At 29.9% G+C, this 21,198-nt stretch overlaps 2 protein-coding genes and 2 long non-coding RNA genes across 5 annotated transcripts; 3 read left to right on the top strand and 1 right to left on the bottom strand.

The window, feature by feature from the left end:
* Nucleotides 1-691: 691 nt before the first annotated feature.
* On the top strand, nucleotides 692-2,545 carry LOC123274074 (DNA polymerase-like). Its single transcript, XM_044741572.1, has one exon. It carries the CDS (start codon nucleotides 692-694, stop codon nucleotides 2,543-2,545), a length of 1,854 nt encoding a protein of 617 aa, XP_044597507.1.
* An 11,468-nt stretch (nucleotides 2,546-14,013) lies between these two features.
* LOC123274071 lies at nucleotides 14,014-15,667 on the bottom strand. 2 transcript variants are annotated; one of them, XR_006511441.1, is made up of 3 exons: nucleotides 15,599-15,667; nucleotides 15,408-15,460; nucleotides 14,014-14,441 (listed from the first exon to the last, which is right to left on the bottom strand). It is a non-coding gene; the product is annotated as an uncharacterized LOC123274071 (long non-coding RNA). The 2 variants fall into 2 exon arrangements; XR_006511440.1 differs by having other exon boundaries at nucleotides 15,567-15,647.
* Nucleotides 15,668-17,007: 1,340 nt separating this feature from the next.
* Nucleotides 17,008-18,908, top strand: LOC123274069. Its single transcript, XM_044741568.1, has 4 exons — nucleotides 17,008-17,346; nucleotides 17,652-17,814; nucleotides 17,927-18,308; nucleotides 18,386-18,908. The coding sequence occupies exons 1-4, from the start codon at nucleotides 17,258-17,260 to the stop codon at nucleotides 18,601-18,603; spliced, it is 852 nt and encodes a 283-aa protein (XP_044597503.1). The 5' UTR covers nucleotides 17,008-17,257; the 3' UTR covers nucleotides 18,604-18,908.
* Nucleotides 18,909-20,112: 1,204 nt separating this feature from the next.
* Nucleotides 20,113-20,972, top strand: LOC123274070. The gene is made up of 2 exons (XR_006511439.1): nucleotides 20,113-20,637; nucleotides 20,754-20,972. It is a non-coding gene; the product is annotated as an uncharacterized LOC123274070 (long non-coding RNA).
* Nucleotides 20,973-21,198: the final 226 nt, after the last annotated feature.

Genomic DNA, 21,198 nt, shown 5'->3' with positions numbered 1-21,198 from the left:
AGGTATTCAATTCCCAATCAAACTCAATGATGTACCGAAATTTGAAAAAATGAATGACCTTAGCATTAATGTGTATGGCATAGATTCAGAATTCACGGGTAAAAAGTCTGAAAAAAGTACTATTATCCCATTATATTTAAGTAACTTCGAGTCAGAAATACCGACAATTCATTTATTAATGATTAAAAAAAGTGTAAATTATACTGATAATTTAGATAATATTGAGTCAGTCTATCACTTTGCATTGATACACAATCTTTCTGGATTAATTAAAAGTCAAATAACTCTAGGTAGACATAAATTGTACTTTTGTGATCGTTGTTTGAATCATTTCAAATTAGAAAAATGTTATTTAGAACACCGAGTAGATTGTTTCAAATCTAACAAAGTCCGCATGGAATTTCCTAGTGAAAAAAATAAAATTTTGAAATTTAAAGATTTTAAATCTAAAGATACTGTACCGATTGTAGTTTACGCAGATCTAGAATGCACACTCGAACCCCCGGGAGATGATGATAAGACAGTTCATAAACATGTTCCACACAGTATTGCTTACTATGTACATTGCAGCTATGATAATACACTCTCCAAATTTGAATTAAACCGTTCTCCTGATTGCATTAACTGGTTTGTTAAACAATTAGAATTATAAGCTCTGGATTTTGAAAAAATTCTAAAGAATCCTATTAAAATGAAACCTTTAACCAAAGAGCAACAAGATAGACACAATCAGGCAACTGAGTGTCACATCTGTGAAAAACCAATCACTTCTGCTTCAGATAAAGTTTATGATCATTGTCACTTCACGGGTAACTATAGAAACGCAGCTCATAAATCATGTAACGTTAATTATCAAAAATCTACAATTATTCCAGTTTTCTTTCATAATTTATCCGGCTATGACTCCCACTTCATAATTAAGTCCTTAGCTACAGTATTTGAAGGTGATATCTCATTACTACCGATCAATAAAGAGCGTTACATTTCTTTCACAAAATCAGTTAAAAATACTTCAGTATCTCTAAGATTCATTGACTCTTTTAGATTCATGGCCTCCAGTTTAGAGAAATTAGCTTCATACCTTGATGACAAAGACAAACAGATTACGCGACTACACTACCCTGACCCTGACAAATTTAAATTAGCAATACGTAAGGGTGTATTCCCGTATGAGTACATTGACAGTATTGACAGACTAGACGAGAGACAGTTACCTGACCAGGAATCATTTTATTCAAAATTAACCAATTCTACTATTTCCGATGACGATTATACTTTTGCTCAAGTAGTCTGGAACGAGTTTAAAATCAACACGCTTGGAGAGTACTCAGACTTGTACCTAAAGACAGATGTCCTTCTCTTGGCTGATGTCTTTGGGAATTTTAGACATAGTTGTTTCAAGACATACAATTTAGATGCCCTACATTTTTATACAGCACCAGGCCTTTCGAACTCTGCAATGTTAAAGCATACTGAAGTAGAACTTGAACTGCTAACTGATCCTGAGATGCTTCTTTTCATTGAAAAGGGTGTTAGCGGTGGGGTATCGATGTGTGCTAATAGACATGCTGAAGCTAACAACCGGTACATGGGCAAAGATTTTGATTCAAACAACCCCGAAACATACCTGATGTACTATGATGTAAATAATTTGTATGGCGCAGCGATGAGTATGTCTTTACCCAAGGGTAAATTTGAATGGGTTGAAAATGTAGATGATGTAGATCAGTTTTTTAATGATGATGAAAGTGTAGGCTACATCCTTGAAGTAGATCTACACTATCCTGAGAAATTACATGATCCACACAAAGATCTACCTTTATGCCCAGAACATTTTGTACCACCTGGTAGCAAGCAACAAAAACTCACGACAACTCTGTACGATAAAAATAATTATGTTATTCATTATAAAAATTTGAAACAATGTTTAGATTTAGGTTTAGTTCTTAAGAAAATACACCGTGTCTTGAAATTTGAACAATCAGACTGGCTCAAGGCATGTATCGATAAAAATACTGAATGTCGAAAGCTTGCAAAAAATGAGTTCGAAAAAAACTTTTATAAATTGATGAATAACGCAGTTTTTGGAAAGACGATGGAGAATGTTAGAAAATACAAAGAAGTTTGGCTTCGAACAAAGTGGGAAGAACGTTATCAGGTATCAGACCTGATCTGTAAGCCAACTTTCCATAGTTTAACGGTATTTGATGAGGAAATGGTTATAATTGAAATGAAAAAAGCTAAAGTTTTATTCAATAAGCCAATCTATGTAGGGTTCAGCATATTAGATTTATCTAAAATTTATATCTATGACTTTCACTACAATTATGTTATGCAAAATTATGTAAAAACCTCAAAATTATTGTACACAGACACAGACAGTCTAATTTACCAATTTAATGTACCCAACATCTATGAAGACATCAAACGTGATATTTCAAGGTTTGATACCTCCGATTACCCACCTGAAAATGTCTTCAACATGCCTCTTGTCAATAAAAAGGTTCTGGGACTCATGAAGGATGAGAACAATGGAAAAATCTAAACAAAAACAGTTTCACTGTAATAAATTGCGCCAAGTACACGTTCACAACTTTTGATTTACAAAAATAGCAATGAGAAATTATCACTTTACAAAAAGACGTAAAATCAAAAAAAAAAACAGACCAAGTAGCCGCTATGATTTTTAATAATTGAAAAAATTTTGTGGTAAATTTAACAATCAAAAACAATTTTTTCAACGTACTTGGCGTGCGTCATTGAGTACCCCAAATTTTTTCATGTCTGATAACTAAGGCTAAAGAACTGATGTGAAAAGCGATTTTAGGGACAACAATTCTTTCAGCCCGTCTTCACCAAGTCATTGACCCTACTAATGATTATTTTGACGCAACCGTATGAATCTATAAGTTTTGAAAATTTCGATCAATCGGATCGAGATAAGTGGCGATCCAAAGAGTATGATTGCCATTAAATTTGATGGAAATTTGAATCGATTCGGTACGCTAAATTTTGAGAAATCTTAAAAATTAAATTTTCAAAAAATGGTTTTTTTAGAATAACTTTTAAACGACTCCACCAGTGAATTTAAAAACTCATCCGCTCTTGAACTTGAAATACTGCGTCTATTGCTGCCAGTCCCGTCAAAATCGATTCATTCGTTCGGGAGTTATCAAAAACGAAAAATTTCGAAAAAAGTGATTTTTTTTACATAACTTTGACATTTCTTTTTGGATCGTTTTTAACGAAAAAAAATAATTATTGAAGGATTATGCAATAATGCTGTGAAGAGGAAAAGTACAGGAGTTGAGATAATTATTAAACTACGGACGGTTGACATAAATGAGTTATCTGAAGGATATTGTGACAATATTGCAACACATCTGAAAAAATTTGGGGTACTCAATGACGCACGCCAAGTACGTTGAAAAAATTGTTTTTGATTGTTAAATTTACCACAAAATTTTTTCAATTATTAAAAATCATAGCGGCTACTTGGTCTGTTTTTTTTTTATTTTACGTCTTTTTGTAAAGTGATAATTTCTCATTGCTATTTTTGTAAATCAAAAGTTGTGAACGTGTACTTGGCGCAATTTATTACAGTGAAACTGTTTTTGTTCAGATTTTACATCTTTTTGTAAAGTGAAAATTTTTTTATATCTTTTTGCAAAGTAAAAATTTCTCCTTGGTATTTTTGTAAGTCACGAGTTGTGAACGTGTACTTGGCGCAATTTTTTTACAGTGAAACTGTTTTTCTACGGATTTTATTTTCTATATGATGGAATGTTGTCGTATGAAAATTTGATATTTATATTTATGTTATTGAATTTTGTATTTTTTCGCAATCAACTTATATAATAATCTTCATGATTAATAATTTAGAAAATCACACATAGACCCATAGTTTGCTGCAATAGATTATATTATGAGAAAAATCGACTCATGATAATTTTAATTTCAATACTTTTGATTTGTAATGGATATAACTGTGAAGATCTATTTATCGGTCGATGTTATTTTATAGACGCTTCGATGTAAACGCTATTTATTTCTTGTCGAGAAATAGTATACAGGCATTTTTTGAATTTGTTGGCCATCGTATCGATTTAACATTTAAATCATCTATTTCTAACCACCCGGATTTATTTTTTATAATTGCACTATAATGACTGGATTCTTGGTCATCAACTTTACAAAATATAGCACTTACTACATTGTATGAATTATTACAAAGATATATCTTAGACGTTGGTACAGATTTTATGAAACCTTTATGTTGTATATTTTTATTCATTTTAGTTCTGAAAATATTTAATGTAATTATTATCATTTGTTTACAAGCATTAATCGTAACTTTACTATGAGATTCTTTTCCTTTTTGACATGTATTACAAAATTTTAAAGTATTAAACCAATGTCCATATGACTTATCAATTAATTCTTGCAATTCAAAAATTTTTGTACTATCCTCTACTTCAAGAGACAGAACATTATTGATACATGTATACTTACTTATATAATTACAGGAATCACAACGATCAGTATATAATAGTTCAAATTGTACTAATTTACTTAAATCATCAATTTTACTAAGTAAAGCAGACAGTATTGTGAAAGGTTTTGTTTCATTATCAATACCTATTTGCTTGCATATTTTCTCTTTTATCAATGTAGATTTTAATGTTGTTTTATTATTCGTATAAATATCGAATAACTTGCATACTTCTGTGCTGAGTAAAGCATTCTTATCATCACTTTCTAATAGTACTTTAATTATTTTACTATGAAAAATACACTGAAAAATGGAATTAATACAGCCAGAATCACCTTCGCTATTTTCTATACCGTGAAATTTTAATAAATCAATACATCGCTTTGTTTTTGTTATACTCTGTTGTTCACTTTGATCAAAATGTTCTTCAACTCCCCAAATTAAATCCCCTACTTTAAGCCAACGTTTTTTTGTAATTGAAATAACTGGAAGATCAGCTTTATAAGATTTTCTCAGCCGATTGTACTCTTCAATTGCTTCTGCGTTAGCTTTAATTGAGTGCGGATCGAAATTTATTAAATGCAATCCTTCAACTTTTGTTACTCGTGAAAATGCTACGTAAGATTGACCAACATTGAAAATAGTATTACCAGCTTCAATCACAGCATTTTTCAAACTCAAACCTTGGCTTTTATGAATAGTAACAGCATAGCTTAAACATAACGGAAATTGTTCTCTAACAACAAAAGCCTTATCTAAGATTAAAAATTTTACTTTGATTCTCTCAATAGCATATTCTTTTACTGGATGCAAAGTCGATATTGATTGATTGAATTTGATTACCTTCCATAGAATTGGAAACTGATTTCACGGTCCCAATTGCACCATTTACTAAACCTAAGGTGACATCAATATTACGTCTTAGCATTACTTTTGCGCCTATTTTTAATTTAATTACTTTTGGTAGTCCAGCACTTCGACTTGCATCGTCTTCGATCGAATTCAAAACTGCGGATGCTTTTTCCGTAAAAATTTAGGACAATCTATAAGGTCATTGGCACTTAGTATAATTTCCTCGGATTGAATTTTATCTAGCATTACGGAATTGATTAAGTCACATTGATTACAAGTCGGTACTAAGCAAACTGCATCTGACGGTAAATTATTAATATAATTACAAATTTCATTTAGTCTATCCTGATATGATAATGAACGATTAATATTTATTTTTCTTTTTTCTAGTAATTTTATATCATCAGAAGTAATCGCTCCTATACGCATTCGAGACAATAGCTCAGCATAAGATTTGTCTGTTTTTTGACGCATATTTATGGTTAATTCTTCATAATCGAATAAATTTTTCCATAAATCACTACAACTAAGAGAACCAACTAATTTTTCCATGTCTGAAGATGATAACATTTTGTACGTAGGATCTTCGTGCACTGGGGGAAGTTGAAGTAAATCACCAAAGACAACTATGTGTCGTCCTCCAAACCATTCATCGACATTGAAAATACTGATTAACCTTAAATGTATATAAAGTAATGTTACATTAGAAATCATTGATATTTCATCAATGATAATTAAAGTGACATCTTTCAGTTGATCTCTTAACATTTTTAAAGCACTATCTGATAATTGTGTATACTTTGGTGTAAAACCATGTTCAACAGGCAATTGGAAGACTCTATGTACTGTAAGACCGTCAATATTAAAAGCAGCGATGCCTGTCGGAGCTGTAACAACTGTTTCTTGGTTTAGTTCTTCCTTTACCCAACGTTTTATTACGTGAATAAGAAAACTTTTACCTGTACCACCTTCTCCACTAACATACAGCATAATTTTTTTATTGGAAGAATCCATACATTTTATTTTCTCAAAAACGCTTAACTGATCCGAATTCATTTGCTTGATCATTTCTGTAAGAGTAAGCTTATCATTTACTTTATCAGCAGCATCTTTTAATTCTTTAACTAAATTATCTATTTCAACAGGATCAGACTCTTGTGATTCATCTTCTAAGTGACTTTTATTATTTTGACTATTTAATTTTTTTTCAATCTGATTATTAATATAATCCAAACCTTTTTGAAAATCTTCATTATATTCATGATATTCTTTAGCTCGTTCAAGCATACTTTGCTGATTAATAAATGATTCTGTATATGATTGGTATCCATTTTTCAACTCATCTGTGTCCCGCCATGGTTGAAATAACAATAAAAGAGAGAAGAAATAATTCTCAGGTTGATTAGCAACATTATATCTATAATGATTCAATAAATAACCGCGAAACCTCCTTTTTAGAAATAGCGAAGGGCCAATTTGATAATATTCATTTATATTGTTCTTTGGTTCAGTTTTCACCACATCATACCATCGAGCAAAATCGTACAAGCATACTAGTTCTAATTCTTTTGGACGATTTGGGTAATAATCGTCGATCAGCGATGGACAAAATATATCAGTCGACTCAGGATTCAATTCCTTAATTTTTTCAATTTCGTCTTTAGTCTTTAATTTTCTATTCCTAATCATTTTAACATCGAGCCATCTTATTATTGTGTCAGAATCTGTTCCGTACAAAGAATGACCTAACAAAGTATCTGCAGCTTCGTGGGCTCCAATTTCTCGATGATTTAAACTACGAAACGCTATTTTCCATAAAAGTTGCGCAAGAGATTTCGTAGAGTTAATTTCGCTAACTGTTTCAGATGCTTTAGCAGTTTCTTCTTTTGTAACATATTTTGTAACATACTGTGTTAATAATGTTGATTTTTCACCAAGAAATTGAATATCCATATTTCCCTCCCACACACTTAAAAGAGCTGGATTATAATCATTAATATTAACCTCTTTATCAGTACGTGGGAGATCGTAAAGTCGACTTTTACTCTTCAAGCTTCTACGACCAGCTATAGATGTTGCAGCATCTCGAATAACAAAATTATCAGTAATAGGTCGTGGAAACCCAAATTTACAAGCTTTAACAATTTTCTTAGTAGATTTTAATTTTTTCGTTCTTAAGCAATAATCATTGTGATGATGTTGTTGATGTGAAGTAACACGCCTATGAAGAGTAGGTGAAATATTTTTATTGGGTTACTTACAGGTTACATACTTCATAATGAATTCAGCTACTTCGTCATTGCTATTAATACCTATAGTTGGTGCGCCTTCTATCCAAAATAGCATATGAAGATGTTGGATACCTCTGCCTTGATATTCAAGACGCCAATAATAATGGCTTACTTTACCAAGAGGTTGACTTTCTGACGTAATGAAATCAAGAACAGCTTTAAATTTATTATTAATAAATCTAGACACAGAAACTGGATCAGACATGATCACTTCATTAGAAGATAACTTATCAAAATTAGGAGCGTTTATTTCTTGTATGTAATCAATCAGATCTTGCCAAAGCCATTCAGCAGGACTGACTGTAACAAACCATGTTGCCGGACCATAATGACGAGTCATGCAATGTAAGTTATTTCTGGGTTTACTCCAAAATTGAGCAGAGTTTCGGAGTCGAGTGAATATAGTACCCAAATTCGCTTCTAGCTGTCCGCTTTTTAAATTTTGTAGATAACTTTCTGCTGTGTATCGCTCACGAGGATTTATAACATTTAATGTATGATAAATTCCTTGACCTAATTGTCGAATATTAGCGTCATGCAATAAAAAGAAAAGATATTGTTGATTCAAACGAAATCGCGAATCAGCCCATTTTAATCGTGCTCTGATATACTCATAATCTGTAAGTTTTATAACTCTCTTTTCATGTTGACCATTTACACCGTAAGGGTAGATATCTGGGAAACATTGCAAATCTAAAGTTTTAACTCTATTATCTAAGGGCTTGTCATTGATCTTCAACATTTGATACATATTTGTTGAAGTTTCATTAATTCTTTTATCGTGAAGTGGATATATTGTACAATGTTCGTATTGAGAGCTATTAGGATTTAATATCTGAGTTATCATTGCACGTGGATCATTTTGCTCATCCGTGTTATTATCATGATCTGTTTTGTTTTTATCACTATTCAGGTTCCCTGGTGTTTTAACAATATTTGTTGTCATAGTTGTAGGTAAACTGTAGTTATGGTCATTATGATCAATGCTATTACTGGATGTCTCAACTACATTTTCATTTGGGATTGTGATTACGTCACTATCTGTATGAACAAGTTCATCGATTTGAGTAATTTTTTTTACAAGAACTATGATCGTTCAGAATCTCAGGATTCTCTTGAGATACAGGAAGAATATTTTTGTGTTCATTATCAGTATTAAGATCTTGTGTACTACTACAATTATTTTCTACATCACCGTTTTTCACGTCATCATCGACAGAATTGGTTATGTCATTTTGAAATATTATTTTCATTTTTAGTATTACTTTTTTCTACATCGTTTGTTTCAAGATCGAACTGTAAATTTTTTGATTTTAACCATTGCTTTAAATTTTCGGAACATTTAGGAATTGATATTTCTGCGTACAACGGATTATTTTGTTTCAACCAAATTAAAACTTTGAATATTTTCTCTAAATTAACTAAATTTTCCCCATACAACATTTGATTTATTCGTTATACTACGAATCAATATATATAACTCATGATTTGTATTAATTGGATCTGTGGTTGAGCATATTTTTTCAATGTTTCGTCGATGGGCAAAGGAAGATGAAATGTTTGACCTTTTAATTTTTGCATTCGCATAGTGTGAGGTAAATTTTTTTTTGCGACAGTTCCTAATCGTTGAATGACTTGAAACGCTTTAGCTCTCTGGATGAGGATTGTTTCATAATTATTTAGTGTTTTTACTTCATCAGGAATTGATCCTACGTACATATTGTTCAAAAGACAAGTAGAAGGCATCTCATTCGCACGAAGCTTCTTTAAGCAGTTATTTGTGCATACATAATCACTACTTAATGTAGGATCGTGTGTCTTGATGAAATCGTTTAGATTTTGCCAAACTTCAGTTACAATTGGATTACGTAACTTATTTAGATCAGTAACGTCTTTTTTGAAATTTAACTTTTGGCATGATATACATTTATACCGAGGTAAATCAAGAGATCGTTTGGTGAACGCTGTAAACGCTGTTTTATACTGATCTTGCAATGAATCCTCATCCAAGGAAAGTCCGTCTTGTTCTTTATCTAATAAATTTCCTTTTTTCTTCATTTCATTTGTAATTTCAATCAAGGTTTCTAAATTACAAGTTTCCAGAGCATAATCTAATTTTTTCAGATTGTCTAAATTTTCCTTCATTCGATAAATAAGCCGTTTTATATATCTGACCGCTGGAAAATGAGATGACAGTATTTCAACAGGAATGAATGAAGATTCACAATAAATAAGTGAATTATAACAATGTTGAAAATGTCCAAGCTTGTTATCAGAATGACGAGTCATAAATAATTTTTTCAATAACATTGAAAAACTCTTAAGTCGCCGTGCCTGAATATCCTGAAGTAAATTAACATATTGCACATATATTTCTTTATTGTGGTTTGTACGACAGTAGCTGTTACATAGCCATTGTTTTTTTCCGTGATTATTCTTCAGAAGTGGCAAGATATCAGTACATTGTCCCCTTGAGTTCATTGTTATAACTCGATCATTAATTTTTTCAAACAAATACGATACATCATAAAAGTAAGATTCAGTAGATGAATTATGAAGTGATCTACCACATGCATGCTTATAAAAATCTATATTCATCACAGAATTATTAGGTAATTTGGAAAGATGAAACTCAGCTTTATTTTTTAATGACTCCAATGTTCTTGATAAAATGGACAAATAATTTTTTCTTTGGCACAAACACCATTTGACAATTCTTCCGGCTTCTAATCTTTTCTCAGCTAAATTCTTTTTATCTATTACAGTTGTCAGTTTTTGAATACAATATTCTGTCGAATATTTCAAACTGATACTATCATGTTTGTACTCGTTCCGTTTATATTTTGATACGATTTTCTTTGCAGTCGTATTTTTATGTTTTTGTATTTTTGATCAGAAGAATTGTGTTTCGCTTGAACAAATTTTTGTCGTACGCTCTCAAATCTTTGTTCATCAGTTAACTTGTACTTTTGATCAATTTGATCACCAGATTTATTTTCACACAATGTATCAATAGAATTTAATTTACATTTTCGTCGGTTGTACAAAGCAGTTCGTTCTTTTTTTCGAATTTTTCCAAATCAGTTAAGTATAAAATGTCGCAATTTAACTCTGGAAAATGAGTTATTGTATAAGTTTGAAACATTTTTGATAAGTGAGATCGCATATTATCGAGATTATAAGTTATATCTTCAGGATTTCGTCCAAATAAGAGAGATACTGCAAAAGCAATCGAAAAAACCCCACAGTCATCTCCATTAACTTGAAATTGTACTTTAGGAAAATTGACCATTTCCGAACTTATCTTCAAGTAAGGAAATAAATGCTGCAAAAATTCTTTGATCGTCATGTAATGACCGACTATTTAGAGAGTCGTATATATAAATCTTTTTGGTATCATAAAAAGAACATACCCAATGTTCATTTCTACTGAACAATATTTGAATGTGCTTCTGTAATTTAGGTACAGGTTCTATTCTTTCAGGTCTTTCTAGATACAGCGTGTCGCGATGAACATAATCAGAACAACCTTCTAACATTAATTTAAAATGATAAATGTGTTCATCGATTAACTTATTTCCCTGATTTATCATATTTATCAGTGAATTTATATTCACAGCCGAAGTAAGAACATTACTAGGATCCTTCCTCTGAAAGTGAGCAGCTTTATCAGCCAAATTTTGTTGAGTTTTCGACAAGCTAACATCTGGCAATTTTTCTTTTTTTATTATTGTTGATGAAGTTCCATATCTTTTACGGCGATAGTTGAGAGCAGAAATTTCTTTTTTACGAATAACTGATAAGTCAAGTAAAGTACCTTTATTTGTATTGGAAATCACAGGAAAATGAATAAGATTATTTGTCCTCAAGATCAATAATAAATGTGAACGCATTAAGTTGATATCATAAATAATTTTTTCAGGACTTTGCTTAAACAATAAGGATATCGCAAAAGCAATGGCAAATATTCCACAATCATAAGCGTTAGACTGATGTTGAACTATTGGGAAAATGATAGAATCAAATTTAAAGTTTGGATATAAATGCAGTAGAAAAGTTCTTTGATCATCATTCAGTGAACCTTTATTTAAAGAGTCATAAATATAAAGTTTTTTTGTATCATAAAATGAACACACCCAATGATTATTTCGACTGTACAATATTTGAATATGTTTTTCAAATTCAGGTACAGGATCAATTTTTTCAGGCATTTGTAAGTATAAAGTATCACGATGGTTGTAATTGGAATATTTTGCTAAAATAAGCTTGAACTGATAAAAGTGCTCATCTATTAAATGATCACCTTGCTTAATAATATTTAGATATTTTTCATTTAGAATCGGCAATTCAATAATTTTATTCTTTTTTGTAATTGGAATTTCTTTCAAGCTCGAAGGATCTACTTTTCGCTTCAAATAATTGCTCACTTTAGCAGTATTGTTTGTGGATCGGCCTATAATGTTACGATTTTCATGAATTACTTGACTTTGAGAAGCATTAAAATTTTTTGACGATGCTTCGCATGACTGAAGTACATTCGAATCAATTATTTTTTCAACATTATTATCATTTTGGTTATTATTGTCAGTATTTTTACCTTTAAACCGTTTTTGAACAGGTGCATTTCTGACGTTAATATGATTATTGTATTTTCTTTTAGATTTGTTCTCCTTAATATCATTGAAAACTGCTTTTTCTTTAGGAAAATGAGAGATAATGCCATTTTGGAAAATTTTTAAAAGATGTGGACGCATCTGATCATGATCATAGCGAAATGAATCGACTATTGGCCACTCTCCAAGAGCAATCGAAGTTGCAAACGCGATTGCATACACCCCACAATCAAGACCATTCGGTTGAAGTTGGACTTTAGGAAATATCGTTTTTGATTCAAAGGGAAAATTGGGATAACACCGGGAAAGAAATAGCTTATGTTTGTCATGTAATATGTTGCTTCCGATAGAATCAAATATATATAAATTTTTTGTATCGTAGAAACTACAGACCCAGTGGCCATTTGAAAAATTTCCGTCTTTATACTCTCCTTCACAACTGTGTAAAATTTGTATATGATTTTTTTTTGGATTTAAAGGTTCAATAAGTTCGGGACATTGAACTTGCCAAGATTTGCGGACTGCATAACCAAAATTCGAATGTAATAAGTATGCAAAAGAATCAATGTGATTGTCTAATAACATTTCATCCTTTATAACGGAGGATAATTCTTCTTTATTTAAAGAGTTCGGTTCTAAGATCAGATTGATAGAATCATTTTTTTGAGGTATTAAATTCTTTGACTGACTATTAATATATTTATACTGCTTTGATGGTGTAATTGTACGTTGTGGTTGATCAATACTTTGACAGTTCGTTTTTAATGAATTATTATTATTAATGTTGTCATTAATTTTAGGTGTTGAATTTGGTATCGATTTTTTGTTCGATTTAACTAATACATTTTAGCATAATTCAGAGCGATCTTCTTTCACAGTATTTAAATTTCCAATAGGTTTGAAAATAGGGCCAACATTAATCTTATGATTTGGGTAATATACAGTACTTCTAATATTTGATGACTGATGATTATTAATTGTTCGAGGAAAAGTTTCAACAGCTCTACTTTTGAAATATTTTCAAAAGATGTGGTCGCATCTGATCATGATCATAGGAAAATGAATCGGCTATTGGCCACTCTCCAAGAGCAAGTGAAGTTGCAAATGCAATTGCATACACCCCACAATCAAGACCATTCGGTTGAAGTTGGACTTTAGGAAATATCGTTTTTGATTCAAAGGGAAAATTGGGATAACACCGGGAAAGAAATAGCTTATGTTTGTCATGTAATATGTTGCTTCCGATAGAATCAAATATATATAAATTTTTTGTATCGTAGAAACTACAGACCCAGTGGCCATTTGAAAAATTTCCGTCTTTATACTCTCCTTCACAACTGTGTAAAATTTGTATATGATTTTTTTTTTGGATTTAAAGGTTCAATAAGTTCGGGACATTGAACTTGCCAAGATTCGCGGACTGCATAACCAAAATTCGAATATAATATATATGCAAAATTATCAATATAGTTGTCATCTAACATTTGATTTTGAAGTATATTCAGATGATCTACTTTGTCGGTAGATGCCATTATAAAGAAAAATTTATTAATAGTCTTTTGCGATTAAAAATACAACGAAAGGGTAAAAAAGTAAGTGAACAATTTTTGTAAAATTCAATATTTATGTATTTTATTAAATAAAACAGAAAAAAATATTTATAAATTCAAGTAATATTGAAAAATAAAAATATAAAGATAATATTTGTAAGATAATTATTTTTGAACTACGCAAATAGCAGATTCTCAAAGCTAAACTCCAACTGGATCAAAACAAATACTACACTTTAATAAACTATAATTAATAAGAAACAGTATGGTTGATTGAATATTAAAATTGACTGTTGATTAGTAGCAAAACTTATTAATTGACTGCTTTTCGATAGCAGAAAATTAGCGCTCAATTGTTGGCTAAAAGTGAAACTTTTACAACGACTGCTAACTGAGAGCAGAAATATTAATATTTGACTGCTGATTAGTAGCAGAACTTATCAAATAACTGCTATTCAAAAGCAGAAAATAAGCGCTCAATTGCTGGCTAAAAGTGAAACTTTCAAAACGACTGCTAATTTTAGCAGATTTTATGAAATCGCTACTGCTTAATAGCAGAAAATTTGATTGCGACTGCTGTATGAAAGCAGAAATTGAATAATAGTGACGCCGACGACCCAAACCAGTTGACCACCACGTATTGCTGAAAGAAAAAGAAAAATTAGTTACATGAAAATAATAAATTATGCTACGGCATTAGAAACTTAATCAAATTTAAAGCTTCTCTTAAAAAAAATTAGAAAAACGGTTTACCCTAAAGGCCATCCCTGCAACTTCCCGCTCATTTTGTACTGAAACGCTTCAAACTAGACATTACGTTTTTGAGCTCTTCGAGCTCAAAAATATTATTTTTGTGTCAATTTGAGCTCTTCGAGCTCGAAAATCTAATAGCAGTTTAAAGATACAATTTTTTGAATTTTCAAACGGCAATAACTTTTGAATGAATGAACCGATTTTCACGCGGTTGGCGGCAATCGACGCAGTTTTTGAAGCTCCATGAAAAATTTTCAAGTTTAAATCGATCGAGCCATGAATTTCCAAGTTATTACAAAAAAACACTTTTTTTGATTTTTTTCGACAACGATATCTCCCGAACGCATCAACCGATTCTGACGTTTTCGGTGGCGATCCATGGGGGTTTTCAAGGTTAAGAGCTGATTAGTTTTGAGACCGATCGGTTCAGCCAATTCGGAGATATTTAAAAAAAATGAAAAAACAACTTTTTTTTTCACTTTTTTTTTTACTTTTTTTGGATTTTCTCGAAATCTACCGGTCCGAATCGGTTCAAATTTTCAGGAAATCTAAGTTTAGTGAAGCCCTTTCGAATGACCCCAACCGCGATGAAATCGGTCAAGTCGTTCAAAAGTTACAAGAGGTTTACACACACACACACACACACACACATACATACATACATACAGACGTACGGACATCATCGTAAAAATAGTCAGGGAAGCTTCCTGTGACCTTCAAACGTCGAGATCTGATGAAAACTCGATTTTTGTAAAACGGGGTGAAAACAATAACTTCCCGATTTTTGAAAATCTGAGATTTTTAGCGGGAAGTTAAAAATGAATATATTTATGAAATTAAGTAAAATAAAATTTACCTGGTCAATTCTTGACTCACTCTGAAGCTTTACATGAACTTTTTTAAGATAAACTGAAAATAGAATGAAAGAATTAAAAAAAATTAATATTTAAAGACAACATATCACAAGCTAACAAATATACAGATTGTCATTATGTTTATGTATAATACAACTAACCTGTAATAATTTTTTTTTGGATATATACGTACGATAATTTCTCGAAGTCCTGATAAATCTTATGGAAAAAAAACTAAAGTGTATTTATTAATCGTTCAACGATAATAAATAAAGAAATTAATTTATTAATCGTTCAACGTTAACAATTTAATAAATGAAATAGTTAAATTATTATCAGAAACAATCCCAGATATTTGTTCCTTTATGATCTTTGTAAATTTTAACAGCTGATCGAGTTCACTGCCACCTAGTGAAATAGTACATAATAACGGAAAACCTGTCTTAGGTTTCCCCTCCAGAATACAATTTCCGAACATTCCGAGATTGTAAGATTCGCATTAATAAAGAAGAGATGTCAATAATAATAGTTTTAGTCAATGATAATAAAAATAAAAACAATTATGAAATTAATAATAATGATAATAATAAAATTTGAAATAAAATGAAAATGTTTTATTTAATTATTTTAAGACTCCTTCAGATAACATAGCAATGAAAATTAAATTTAAACGGGAAGTTAAAAATTTTAATTAAGGAAATTGTTGACTTAAATTCCATACTCTAATGCTCAATAATTTAATAATAATAGCAATAATTATAATACTGATAAATATTATTATTAGTATTATTTGCATTATTAATTCATTGATACCATTAAAAATAATATCAATATTATTATTATTATTATTATTATTATTATTATTATAATGATTATGATTATTATTGTCAACATATGTATATTTTCATTTTCATTTTCACGATTTAATTTTTTTTTTGTTTTATTCCTGAGGAAGTTTATCAAAACCCTTGTGAAAATTGCGTGTCAAAATAATTCCGTTTCGATACAGTTAATTTTTTTCGATTGTCAGTTCGGTGACCTTTTCTGCGATTTTGGCAGCCATATGTATTATCCTTTACTATAAAATACATGGAGTCTTGAAGTTAGTCATTAGTCGATACTCGCAAAAAATGGCCCACGATTCATTATTGGCTGAACATTTACCCGCTTAATTCTACCATTGGTCAGTTACTAATACGTGAACATATTAATGTATCGACATATATTATCGAAACATTTTCAAGTATAAATATATATAGAACAAAATTCTTTTTAAACATAAAAAATAAAAATAGATAAGAAATAATTATTAATTATAAAATGAATATAATAATATCACCATGCATGTTTAAGATCTTATAATTTAATTATATTTATATATTTATATTTAATTAATATAAATAAATTAAATACATAATAATTGCTTTGTAAACCAAACCAATTGCCGTAGAGTGCCATCTTCTTGTAAAAGTCGTTATTACCTTTCAAGTCTACAAAATAAGGTGGTAAAAAATTAAAATTATTATTTAGGTGGCGTATCGAATGCTTTTAGCTTTCTCTAACACAAAATTGCGTTGTATACGCATGTATAATTTTATACTAAATATTAATGCGCCATTTCCGGTTACGGGTGATCTCGTGAAGGACAAAAGAAATATTTCTTTCCGTTCGAGCTACGACACGTGCAGCCTCGCGTTCACTTTAGCAGTGCCTTTAGATTGTGTCTAACAATCAATTACGTTTTATTTTACCGTTATTAGTGTTATTACTATTCGTTCTTAAATAAAAGATTTATTACCTAGATCAGCTAAATTATAATCACTTTTAAGATTATAATAAAAATATTTTAATCATGGCTAACGGTGATCCAACTTCTGGTGATGTTTCCGATTTTACAACAAATGATGAAATAGACGCTTTTGCCAATGGCGACACAATGGTGTAAGTACTTTTTCAATAAATCTTTAAACAATAGTGATCAGTGCATTATAGTTGATTATTCAGTTTCAATTTACATTTACATAATAATAAAGCTAGCCGACGATTTTAATTTGTTGATATTTTTTTTTCATTTTTTAAATTAAAAATAAAAAAAATTTTTTTTAATAATACTTAAAGTTTTTCAAGTTTTTTACAAATGATTTTTTTTATTTTTGGAATAATTTTTCAGTAAAAAAATTTAAAAAATTTTTAGATGTCGGCTAATTTAATTTTCATTCAATTTACTATCTTTGGTGTTATTATAGGTCGTTTAAAGGAAAAGTGGCGTGGGTTGACGGAGTTAAGTTCGTAAAAAGTGGAAAAAAATTGTTTCGTTTTGTCATGACAAATAACGCCGGTAGACAAATTCGAATTCTGGTCTGGGACAAACAGGGCTCTCTTTATCAGCAAAAAGTGGAACCAAATATGGTAAGAATTGTTTATTATTTAAATATTTAAATTTATTTTTAAATTGATTATAAAATTATCTATTGAATTGTGTCGTTATTCATCATTTACTTTATTAATTTGTTGATTGCAGGTCCTTAAGTTTTCTCGATTGAAATGCTTACCAGCTGACCCGCTTTACGCACAAGCAGCGGAAAATGTCGTTTCACAAGAATTGACTGTTCAGTCTAATACAACAGTCACATGGCCTGCGCCATCAACTATGCCTTTGAAAAAGAAAGTTGTAACAATTTCCGAGATATCGGAGGAATTCGGAATGGTTTCTCTGACAGGTTATGTGAAAGATGAATTCGAGGAAGTATCCTATAATAATAACTCTTACTCTTCTGGTTCTATCACCGACGGTGAGTATAAAGTAAAAGTACAAGTACGTTCTTATGTCAAAGTTATGGCGGATAAATTAACACCCGGGGTCCACGTTCAAGTTCAAGGTCAAGTAAATCGAGAAAGATTGCGTAAGTACTCAAAGGTGATAATTTACGTTACTTATTGACGGATTAATTTTATGTTTAATTGTGTATTGTTCTTGTAGACGGACTTCCTTACATCCAGTGTAACTCTTTCAACGATGTAAAAGTCGTGGATGACGAAGTAATGTCAACTAATGCGATCAAAGCTGGATTTAAAACTCCTGATGCTCAATCCGCCAAACGAAGGCGTTCTGAAGAGCCTAAATCTCCATTGGCTGAAATATCTAACGCACTACAGGAACCACTAAAAACTGTTGGATCAAAAATGGATGATCAGTAACTTCTTGCTATCAATGTTTAACTTATTTTGGCTTTTTTATTCAGTTTTATGTTTTTATTATTTTCTTTTTTTTTTTAAAGTAATGATCAGCTTATTAAGACAAGTTTTGCAAATTGACAATTTCAATTAATGTACGTTATTATTTTTTTCATTCGTATCGGCCGTATTTAATTTGGTTTTTAAGGAAAATGTTCTCGAGCTATTTTTAAAAATCATTACATTAAAGGATTGTATTTAATTTAGTGTTTGATAAGAACAAGTGCGTAGAAATCTAATTTCTCGTATATAATATACAGTAAAAAAATTTTGCGTCATTACGTCAAAAAATTTAATATTAAAAATTTTTGTGTTAAATATTTAACACTTTTATACGTAAATTTAACATTTATTATGTTAAACACAAAACAGCGTTAAATATTTAACATAAAACTTTTAACACCAAATTTTTTGACGCAATGTCGCAAAATTTTTTACTGTGTACTATAACATATTAGATACTTGCCAGCTGTTTATTTTGATATAATTTGGATAGATATTTATTTTTTTTTTATTTAATTTTTATTTAAATTTAATAAGATATATTTAATTAAAAAAACGCACTATGACCAATAAACAAAGTAAGGGATTTCATGAGCGCTAAGAGTATTTGAAACGTAAAAGTTCTAAAAAGTAGTTCGCGAGTGAATTTGCATGCGTCTATTGTTTTGGTTATGATCGAGCAGTATTGATTGATATTTTTTAAATATTTTTAAAACGTATGGAATGATGTTTTAATTTTTTCATTCACTGTGTTATAAGCTAAGGCATAATTTAATATGTTATTCTCATGATAAATACTTTTATTTCAATTAAAGTAAATGAAACGCTTATTAAGATAAGAAGGGCAGACGATGCAATATAATTGTAACTATTGGCTCTTTGAGTTGATTCATCGTAAAACTTATTGTTACTGCTACTTAATTGAAAAATTATGATTTGATTATAATCAAATCATTAAATAAGACAAATGATTGATATGTTGATTAAATAATTGTAAGGTTGAGTTTATTTTTATAATTATTTATTATAATTGTGACTGATTAAGATAACAAATTAGTATTTGTAATAAGTAATAGTAAGATTAAAATATTAACTTATGTTTTTATTTTTAGTGGTGTAAAAGTCTGACTTTAATTATGCACTGACATGAATGTTTTTCGCTTTTATATTTTTATTTTATAATTAAAGTAACGACATGTTTGAACGTAGTACTTATTATTGATACATAAAGTTAAATGTATTATTATTACGGTATTCAACCGATTGTTCCACTGCAGTTTACTTTTTTATTAAGTTTTGTTAAATAACATTATGGTACGTTGAATCATCAATAAATATTATTTTCGTGTGTGTAAATTTACTCATTTTCCTTGAACATTTAATCCGATTTTTCTTTAATTATTAATTATTCTTTATGATGAAATGAATCAATTGTCATCTCATGTATTTTTTACAATGAAATGAATACATTGTACGTATTATATTTAATTAATCATTATAAATAAGTTATAAAATCGTTCAACGTTAATTTCAATCACGTGTATTACGGGTTTTTTTTTGTACACATGAGCCTGACTTATGGGATATAGTCTGCGCAAGCGCATATTTTGTAATGTGAACATAACCTAAAATGGAAATATTTTCATAACATTGAATCGAACGTGATTTATGTATCTTAAGTATACGACGAATGAAGAATATTTTAATTAATACAGTACTGCAAAATTTAATTGCTGATTAGATTTCCTTGTGCGTTCAGTTATTTTGTAATATTATTATTTATATATCTACGTCTATTGAATTGTGCGTTGTACTATTAATATGGTTTTTGTTTAAATTCATAACCTAGGTGCATTATTGACACTCCTTATGATGTGTATTTTTTTCATTGTATCTGACTTTTGACTTTGAATTTTCTGTCTTATGATCTAATTCGGTTTACTCTGAAAACAGATATTGGCAAAAAAAAATTGACATTTTTCGTCCCATGTAAGGGTAAGTATGTATTGAAATTTCGCTTCTGGTTGGAATAACGAGATAATAATTTTTCTTTTCGTTAATTGATATTAGCCAATGCACATAGTAAAAATTTTTTGATTTGTTGTTTTTAGGAACCAATAATTTTGCGTGCTGACGGAAGGTCGAGACATCCGTTTAATAATACTGGAAGACGGTTCAACCCAGGATCTATGAAAGTTGTAACTTGGTTTACGAGGTGGACATAAAATTTCAGAAATAGAACCAGATCTAGGATTATAGATTTTAAAACTGTATAAATGACATTATTTGAATGTAATTGATGAATTGAATAAAAAATATATAGAACGTTATGTAAATTGAACTTGGTCAATAGTCTAATAGAAATTAAGAATATAAGTAAAGGAATCTATTTATTCCGATTATAACAAATATTACTTCATTTAAATTATCATTTAACAATCATATTATACATTTTAACGAAATATAACGTTAAATAATTAAATACATATTTATATATAGGAATTAGATAAAAGACTTTAGATATATATGTGACGAATAGAAATAAAATATAAGATA

This window comes from Cotesia glomerata, unplaced genomic scaffold (assembly GCF_020080835.1).
Source record: "Cotesia glomerata isolate CgM1 unplaced genomic scaffold, MPM_Cglom_v2.3 scaffold_21, whole genome shotgun sequence".
Classification (NCBI taxonomy): Eukaryota; Metazoa; Arthropoda; class Insecta; order Hymenoptera; family Braconidae; genus Cotesia; species Cotesia glomerata.
This window is presented reverse-complemented; position numbering and strand designations above follow the sequence as displayed.